General features: G+C 47.5%; 1 protein-coding gene across 1 annotated transcript; it reads left to right on the top strand.

Annotated features, from left to right (window-relative positions):
• Positions 1 to 242: 242 nt before the first annotated feature.
• On the top strand, positions 243 to 8,798 carry FAF2 (Fas associated factor family member 2). The gene is made up of 10 exons (XM_010081742.1): positions 243 to 313; positions 746 to 880; positions 1,601 to 1,677; positions 2,835 to 2,973; positions 4,257 to 4,342; positions 4,423 to 4,514; positions 5,929 to 6,106; positions 7,014 to 7,185; positions 7,392 to 7,535; positions 8,012 to 8,798. Exons 1-10 carry the CDS (start codon positions 266 to 268, stop codon positions 8,192 to 8,194), a joined length of 1,254 nt encoding a protein of 417 aa, XP_010080044.1. The 5' UTR covers positions 243 to 265; the 3' UTR covers positions 8,195 to 8,798.
• The last annotated feature ends 420 nt before the right edge of the window (positions 8,799 to 9,218 follow it).

The following is a 9,218-nucleotide window of genomic DNA, read 5'->3' as shown; positions in this document are numbered from 1 at the left end:
AGTTGTAATAACAGACCTTGGGCACTGCTGAGAATTGGCTAAGAGTGCAAATGCCTGTTTGAGGCCTCCTATGTGTTTATGGATTTGGCTTGGCTTAGGAAGGTCTGCTCTTAACTGAGAGCAGAGCACTTTGAAAAAAAAAAAAGAGTATTGTGATAACTCTTGTCTGTGCTCACATGTTGCAAAGAACAGTAAAAATAGAGTACTTGCCTGGCACTTATCTGCTTTTATTTTCCTTCTTTAGGACTTGACTGGCATAGAGTCCATGGACCAATGTCGTCACACACTGGAGCAGCACAACTGGAATATAGAGGTACCACCACAAATAAGATTTGTAGCGGTTTCTAAGTACCCAGATTAAACGGAGTACTCTGCAGGGAGGGAGGCCTTACAAGTAAGATTTAACCTGTCAGCCCCTGAATTTACACCAGTAGCTCTTTCTAACAGTATCTTGATACATCTGGAGAGCTGGTTTCAGCAGTACGCAGCAGACTTGTTCGGCTGTGAACAATCACTTGACTGGTGCAATTTGGAACTTCTCGTAGTGCATGTGTGGAGGCTGCCATGGAGAAGGCTTTCTGTACAGGAGAGTACTGGCAGTTACAGCATATAAGGAGTTCTGCTTACCCACTGCGCAGGGGCTGTGGACAAATCATACCTACTGTTAGTGTCCAAAGTGCAAAAAATATCTATTGTGCCATCCTTACATGTTTGCAACCTCCCTTTGCTCTTTCTTGTGTCAAAGGCAGCTGTACAGGACCGACTGAATGAGCAAGAAGGTGTCCCAAGTGTCTTTAATCCTCCTCCATCGCGGCCATTGCAGGTCAATACAGCCGACCACAGGATCTACAGCTACGTTGTCTCAAGGCCACAGCCAAGGGCAAGTTATCTTACAGCGGATTTTGTCCTGCTTCTTGGGTGACTCCTTGTGAACAACAGAACATGCAAGCAGGGGAAGGAATTGTTTTCTTCCTATGCTGTTATCTCCTTTCTGAATATTTTATCTACTGAAAACAAAATGTAGAGCTATTCCTTCAGCCTCTATTAGTACTGTGGATATTTTGTCCATGGTGTGATTCACAGTATGAGACGACCTTTGTGTCATAGAATGTCTTGACTGTGGTATAGTAAAGCTTTTCGATCAGTTCAGTTGGAACAAAGGACTGTCCCCTCCCTGTGGCAGAGTGATAATTCTGTTTTCTTTTTAGATCCCCCCCTAAAATGTATTTTAACTTGAATACAGTGTCAGTTAGTTGGGTTAATGTTTCACAAACAAATTTGCATGAGCACCTGTAGGATTCAGTGCTGTTAATCCCTTTGTGCAGTTAAGAAAACTAGCAGAGAGCAGAAGCATTGCTGCTTGAATAGTCACTGATGCCAGTTTTCAGATATGTCACATTTAATTCTGAATGAACCACGTCAGTCACTTGAATTTGATTTGGCGTGTCCGAAGCCATGAAATGTTGCTGAGCTGCTTCTGCGGTGGTTAGAGCACTGGTACTTCTGTGCATGCGTATATGCTCTATGCTGGTGGGTTCTTTGCTTTAGCAGGCCTGTTCCTGGGGTGGAGACTATTCTAATTCTTTGTTTGTAATTGCAGGGCCTATTAGGATGGGGTTACTACTTCATAATGCTTCCATTCCGATTTACCTATTACACATTGCTTGATATATTTAGGTAAGTACTTTTTTGTGCTGACTCATGTATTGACTGCATCAAAGCATACTCCAGCTTAGATTTGGCTGTACCTCTGTCACTTGGATCTTTAAGTCTAATGGCAGATTTTTCCATTTATTTGTTCAGCTGGCTTTAGCTGTAGCCTTGTAAAATTCCTACACTGTTTAGTAAGAAAGCAATGTTACTGCAGAGAAAATTAGCACCGTGCAGCTCTAGAAATTAAATATTTAATTGGAGTTCTTATTCCACGCATCTTTACAGTTTGAGTGCCATTCAAAGGGGACGCAAAACACAGTGTCAAACTGTCTGGTGTTCTTGGACAAACAACTTGATCAGAATCATGTCCCATTGGGCTGGGCTGCAGGCTAACCTGCCCTAATCCCTGTATGTTACTTGGCAAAACCTAAACTCCAAACACCTCTGCTATTTGCCCTTTGGTGTCTGTTGCCTATTCTTCCTTTGCTGCCCCGCAGGGCTAGTTCTTCTTGCCTCCTTACAGCATTGATAGAAAAGGGAATGTTGAAAGGTGTTGAATATCCAGCAGTCCTGCCATCTGCATTGTTTTGGCAGTTTCCCCTGTTGTATTACTACTTTTTTTTTTCCCCTTAAAGGCTTTGCCAAAGTTCAGTGTAACTTCTGCACATTAATAGAACTACACAAGGCTGATACCTGCCTTGCAGTTACGCTTTTTCAGCCTCAGATGAACAACTGTTTCTTTTTTCATTGGAATCCTAGCGTAACGTTCTCTTTCTGCAGCTCTTTGCAATCTGGAATTATTAGTCTTGGAATAGCAGAAAAGCAGTTTTCAAAGTTATCTGGACAAAACTGTGGCTTTTAACGGCCTGCCTTTGACTAAATTCCTCAAACCTCATACTGTTGTGGCTTATGCCTGATGCTTCAGAGGAAGCTGAAACTGTTAATCACACAGAATAAAGATACTTGCTGATGCCTGACACAAGATAATACTTGCATGGGGGGTTTCTGTGGCAATGGTATCAGTTTGGAGCAGGTGGCAGTTTAGGTTGTGATTATAAATGTTCAAGGGTCTCAGCTGTGGCTTTTTTCCTCCTTATGAATGCCAGTGACTGTGGGAAAGAAAACCTGTTCTTCAGAATGTCAGTGAGCTGGATTTCCAGTGTCCTTTGCTTCTTTCCTAGGTTTGCGCTGCGTTTTATACGCCCTGATCCTCGTAGTAGGGTCACTGACCCGGTGGGTGACATTATTTCGTTTATTCATATGTTTGAGGAAAAATATGGGAGGATACACCCTGTCTTCTACCAGGGAACTTACAGCCAGGTCAGTGTCACATGTTGGTGCATAGATACTGGGGAGATGGAGAGTGGGGGTTTTGCCAGAAGGTATCAGGGCCTACATGACAATCACTTTTCATCCAAAAGCCCAGTGTTTGTCCCCAAACTCTCTAACAGGGTAGTGGAGGGCTAGTGAACACGTGTATTGGAAAACCAGTGTCTGCCAGGCTTGATGATAACAGCAAGCCTGCCAAGTTGGAAGGCAAAGCTGCTCTGACTGTTCCTCAACCGTCTGTATGGCTCTGTAGCCAACAGCTATTCTTTGTAATCCTACCTTTGTTTTCATAAACTGATGTGGTGTGCCAGAGTCTGTCCTTCTGTTCACCAAGTTGGGATTGACTGCCTGGGCTTGTATTAAAATGCAACTCTAGAGCTTGTTGCAGGACCTCAAAATTGAGAGAGGGAGCTGATGAGATCTGAAGAAATAATGGGAGGTGAGAGTTCCATATGTTAGAGGGACGTCCCAATGGGTACTGCCTCTTCTGCAGCTTCTCTCAGCCTAGCCAAGGGAAAGGCCTTCCACAGTGCGTCCCAGCAGACAGTTGGATCAGTGCTGCTTCCTGAGTGCCAGTAACGAATGTGGAGTCTGTATCTGCTCCACACTGCACAGCGATGGAGCTCACCACCTCCACAGCTCCTCTAGGCTGGTTGGATTCCAAACTTTAAAAAAACCGCAGAATGGTTAAGGCTACCAAAACACAGTGCCAGTAAAACAGGGAACCTATTGTACAGTTATCCTGTGGTCTTGTTAAGAAATGCTCTTGGGTGGGTGGAATCCAGAGACTGTAGATGCAAAAAGATTTTTTTATTGTTGTTTTCTTGTTTTGTTGGGGCCTGCAGCATTGTTATCTTTGTCTAGTACTGTTTTCATTTGATGTGGTCTGAAGTTTGTGTCCTGTACAGGCTAGAGTGGAAAACTCAGCCTTGGCTGCTCTGAGTCTGAGGGATGGAGGAGGGCTTTTCGCTGCCAGCTGAGTCTGGCGGGGCAGTGGGGGTGTCAGTTGCCTACCTGGCTTTGCTCTGAGCTCGGTGTTCTCCAAAGCTGCATCCTGAAAGGAGTGTGAAAGAACACCATTGTAGCCCCCTTAAATGAGGGCTTAGTCAGAAGGTGACAGGTTCATCCTCCACTGCTGCTTCATTAAAACCGTGCTAGAGGCAGAGTAACAGCCCAGGTAAATGTTGCTGAGCCGCATCACACGAGTCTTGTGGGTGCTGTTTTCCCCTTGCGTAGAGAACCTGTAACTTTACTTCCTCTGCTCTTATGCCAAGGCACTGAATGATGCCAAGCGGGAGCTGCGCTTCCTGTTAGTTTATCTTCATGGAGATGACCACCAAGACACAGATGAATTCTGCCGGTAGGTAGGACAGTTTTCCAAATCGTTATCCTTGCACTTTAAATGCAGCTTCATTCACACGATCTCTTCTCATCCCCTAGCAATACACTGTGCGTACCTGAGGTGATCACCCTCATAAACACTAGAATGCTCTTCTGGGCTTGCTCAACCAATAAACCAGAGGGATACAGAGGTGAGTGTGTCCCTCCTGGGCTTTACCTATCCCCTTCTGTCTCTGGAACAAGCCAAATGCTCTGATAAATTTGTGTGTGTGAAACACTGTTTTTGTGCAAGCAGACAAGAGATTGCAGGATTGCATGGGGAAATGTGTTGGTTTCTGTGTGATATCTCGGAGGCCTGTTTGGATGCCAGGGAAATACCTTCTGGTCTTTACCTCCACTGTTCCGTATGTTTCTGGGCAGTCCTAGTTCCATGCTCTTTGCTCTGGGCATTCGAGCTGCTTTCAGTGCCTTGGTCATGGGAGTTGGTGGGTGTGCGCGGAGGGTTAAAGTGGGTGCAGAAACAGGTATCTAACTAGCTGTGTGCTTAACATCTGGCTTGTATTATGCCTGAGGCCAGGAGCAACTTGTTAGGTGCATTCTTTCCCTTTCTGAGGCAGTCCTCTGTACTCTACACCCAGTCTCTCTGCCTCCTGGAAAGTCCACAGTGACGTCCTTTAAAGTACTGTCTTTCCAGACCTGTTGATACTGGTCCTGCCAGCATGTTGGTAGGGTTTTGCTGCAAATGGAGCCTTTTCCCAAAGTTGTGTTGTGCTTTGTATGTCACTTCTGACTCTTCCTATTTCATGGCAGGAATTCTGGTACTAAATTTGTCATTCCTGGCTTCGTATTTCAGCTACCAGCTATTGACACCTTGAAAGGATGGCTTTTTAAGGAGGCATTCTTTACTTATTGCTGTTTCATTGCTGTAATGCTTTGGAGTCACAGCCTAGGAAGCAGAGCTGGAAGGGATCGTAGCCTTTCATTTAATCCACGGGGTGCTCTGATTTAGTTTGGAGGGCTCCATTGGTGATGATGGATCCAAGTTGTATGGTGTGCTGTGCATGTTTTAAGGAGGAGGTGGTCAGCAGTCACAGGTGACCATTAACTTAAAAGCCCCTGATCTGCTTCAGTCACCTCAAGACAGAGCCTGCCTCTGTCAGAAACAACTTGATTGTGTTCTGAAATGTCCAGGATGGACGCTCTATGACAGTATCTTCCAGAGTCTGGCCATCTTTAATATTAGCAAGTGTTTCCCTGTGCATAACCTGTGTTTCTCTTCCTGCAGTTTAAAGCCAGGGCATTTTGGCCCATTCTGGATGGACATTCAGAGCAATTTACTTTGTGCCTGAGTTCAAGAATGTTTTTGGTTACTTGGAAGCTTGTTTTTTTCCCCTTGGTCTCAGTGCTCCAAGCCACTTCCTCCCTTTGCTAATGTATAAGGTTTAGTTTGACAAAATGGAGCCTGAGGCCTTTGCTGCCTTGGAAGAGATGGTGGCTGTGGAAGCAGCTTTCCTAGGCCCTTGGTGATGGAAAGCGCTTGCGCAGCACTGCTTGTTGGCCCTTCTGGATGCGGCAGTCATGGTGATGTTTGTGCCTGTTTCCCAGTCTCCCAGGCTCTGCGAGAGAACACGTACCCATTCCTGGCTGTGATTATGCTGAAGGATCGCAGAATGACGGTAGTTGGGCGGTTAGAAGGCCTCATCCAGGCTGATGACCTCATTAATCAACTGATGTTCATCATGGATGCCAACCAGACGTACCTGGTGTCTGAACGCCTGGAAAGGTATGAATGGCCCTGAGCCCCAGTAACGCAGACCTTGTGGAGGCAGGCTCTGCTCTGCCCCCTTCCCCCTCCAGACACTGTGTGTAGGCAGGTAGGTCAGCATCTCCTGTTCTGTAACATAGCCCATGGGCTCTGCTTTTTCCCGTGGGATCATTGGTCCATAAATTCAGGCCACCCTATAGCCAGGGGGTTGCATGTGTTGGTTGTTACAGGCCCACTACTAAAAGGTGTGTGAGTGCTCTACTGTTCTGTGGAGCTGGAGCACACCCTCAGTGTGCTGGAGCTTTGCAGGTAAAGCTTGGACGATAGCCAGCAGGAGCCAAGAGGGAGCAAAGGCATTACAGGCAGGAGAGCTGGCATCTGCAGCCAGTCGGTGGGCGAGTGTTGCTGCCTGCGTTGGCTGTCCTGAATTCCGACTGCATTGCTGGTGGTGCCTTGCGAGCACGAGCTCCAGTCCCTGGTAGCTCTGTAGGAACTTGCAGTCTGTGTCCAAAGTTGATGCCACCTTCTGGTCTTCTGCCTGCCCTTCCTCTGCCCCATGGTCTCTCTGGGGGACCCAGTAACATGTTTTGATGCCTCTGGTTTCTGAAATGCACAAGGAATTACCTGAAGGAGATAAAACCATGAACAGTCTCAAGTATGAGGCAGAACCCTGTCAGGCTGCAATGGGTGAGAAATCTTGTGTTCGGTTCATTTCCACTCAACCTAGGGAAACAGTTTGTGTGCTAGGGACTGCAGAGACTCAGCTTGCCTTTTAGGAGCTTGTGGTGTTCTAAATGAGGCATTACCTGATGTGTGTGGCCCTGTGAGTTTGAGGCTGTACTTGCACTGTCAGGTCTACCATCAGCCTGCTGTGCCTTTGCTTTGGGGCCTGCTAGCCCTGACCGTTCCCTGCTCATGTTTGTAGGGAAGAGAGGAACCAAACCCAAGTCCTGAGACAGCAGCAGGATGAGGCATATCTGGCATCCTTGCGTGCGGACCAGGAAAAGGAGCGCAAGAAGAAGGAGGAACGGGAGAGGAAGAAGAAGAAGGAGGAGGAAGTGCAGCAGCAAAAACTAGCAGAGGAGAGACGACGACAGGTGAGAGCAAACTGACTGCCGGAGAGGCTGCTGTGCCCTGTTGGACGCTCACACTGCAGCAGGGCTTTCCTCTCAGATTGGAGCTGCTTGTCTTACTCAGGGCTTGAGTGTCCTCTGGGCCTCCTGGAGCAGCTGTGCTGCAAGGGACAAGTGTAAGGGTCAGTTCAGTGCGTGCCCATTGCTCCTGCTTGCTCCTTACTTTGCAGACGCTGCAGGAGGAGAAGGAGCGGAAGTCTGAATGCCTTCCTCCTGAGCCACATCCCGATGACCCAGAGAGTGTTAAGATCATTTTCAAGCTGCCTAACGATTCCAGAGTGGAGCGGCGATTCCACTTCACACAGTCTTTGACGGTGAGTGGGGGGCAGAGCTGATGGATTTCCTAGAGTAAAAGAGAGCCAAGAGATTCTCTAGGTGGCTCAGCAAAGCTGTGGTTCCATTGGACTTTGCCAACTGGTGACCTTTCCTTGAGAGCCTTAGCAGCAGAGTTGTTCCTGGGTAAGGAGGATGTCTTGGGGCCTGGTCCTGCCAGCTTAGAAGAGAGAGATTAGAGGAAAAAAAATGTAAAAACTTTTTTCTTCTGAAAAGCTGAGACTCTTGTTGCTCCCTCTTAAATAAAGTTGTAGGAAGAGCCAGAAACAGTGACTGGACTCACCAGGTACTCTGTGACAAGTCCAGTTTCACGCACATTAAGAAAATGGCTCTTGTGTCTACAATGCAGTGATGGTGCCAATTTGGTAACCCCCCCCACTCCGTGAGATGCCATGGATGCAGTCTGGCTGTGTCATTGCTCCTCCAGCTGGTGGTTATTTCTATTCTTCTTTCACAGGTGATCCATGACTTCTTGTTCTCCTTGAAAGAAAGCCCTGAAAAGTTCCAGATTGAGGCCAACTTCCCTCGCCGTGTCCTGCCCTGCCTCCCTACAGAGGAGTGGCCCAACCCACCTACGCTGCAGGAGGCCGGACTCAGCCACACGGAAGTCCTCTTTGTGCAGGACCTCACGGACGATTGACACTTTTCCAGAAGATACAAAATGGAAAGAGAAATTCATATTATTATTATAATACAATATTTTTTTTAAAAGACTGTGTACAAAGGAGGGATCAGAGACCACATCGCCTGTGCCAGCTGTGCTGTGTGCGTGCACTGGCGAGAGGAAGTGTGTACACGTCCTCACACATGTGTACACAGCCATCCCCTACACTTGGAGGGCAGAGAGGGAGGGGAGCTGGTGTTGCCCCTTCGCCCTCCCTGGGGAGGAACAGGAATGGCAGCTCTCAGTAATTATTGCTTTTATTGATGACAATAATAATAAAACCCCAACAACCTGACATCTTGCGAAGATTTGATACTCTGCTGCTCCTGACAGCCAGAAGACGGGGCACGTGAATGTGCTGGGAGTGGGGTGGGGAGGAAGGGCTGGACAGAATCTCTTCAGCTTCCCTCTGTGTATAAATATCTTTCTTTTAATATTTCTCTTGCTTTGTAATGACCAAAGGAGAATGGGGTTGACTATAGTATTAACTTTTTGATAAAGAGCTGGTTCAATTCTTACCCGTGTGGGGTCTTGCCCAGGGTTCTTAGCCTGCGTAGTGTAATAAACTCTGCCTCTAGCATGTCTGTGCCAATGCTTTCTGCCTGTGCCCCTGCCACAGCAGAGCCCTGGGGAAGGGGTTCCAGCTGCTCTGGCTCTACAGTGAGTTCCTGCTTACAGCACTGTGGGTACAGTTAACTTCTGCCCTTTGAATCGATAATTTTGTGCCAGTGGAGCTGATGGTGTACGATGCACACCTGTGCTGCAGTGGCATGAACTCTGTGGTGAGGCTGGGTAGGAGGGGCATCACCTTTCCTTTGCTCAAAGGCCTGGGTCAGCCCTCCCTGATCAAGTCAGGGGTAGAATAAAAGACATGCATGGTGCAGTGTGGAGAAGGGTGGGTGCAAGCCTCTGTTCCCCCCCTGAGGCTTGGTCAAAGCTCCTGCCCAAAGGGAAGGCTCCTCCCTTACCCCCTGTTAGTCACCTGTTTTGGACAGGTAAC

This window comes from Pterocles gutturalis, unplaced genomic scaffold (genome assembly GCF_000699245.1).
Source record: "Pterocles gutturalis isolate BGI_N339 unplaced genomic scaffold, ASM69924v1 scaffold48124, whole genome shotgun sequence".
In the NCBI taxonomy this organism is placed as follows: Eukaryota; Metazoa; Chordata; class Aves; order Pterocliformes; family Pteroclidae; genus Pterocles; species Pterocles gutturalis.
The sequence above is the reverse complement of the archived record's forward strand: the minus strand, read 5'-3'. Positions and strand labels throughout refer to the sequence as shown.

What these genes read in the sequence shown, in the direction of transcription:
- FAF2 (XM_010081742.1), top strand. Translation starts at nt 266, where the DNA reads ATGGACCAATGTCGTCACACACTGGAGCAGCACAACTGGAATATAGAG. An exon ending in AGCACAACTGGAATATAGAG is followed by an intron (nt 314 to 745) that starts GTACCACCACAA and finishes CTTGTGTCAAAG; the next exon opens with GCAGCTGTACAGGACCGACT. An exon ending in ACATTGCTTGATATATTTAG is followed by an intron (nt 1,678 to 2,834) that starts GTAAGTACTTTT and finishes CTTCTTTCCTAG; the next exon opens with GTTTGCGCTGCGTTTTATAC.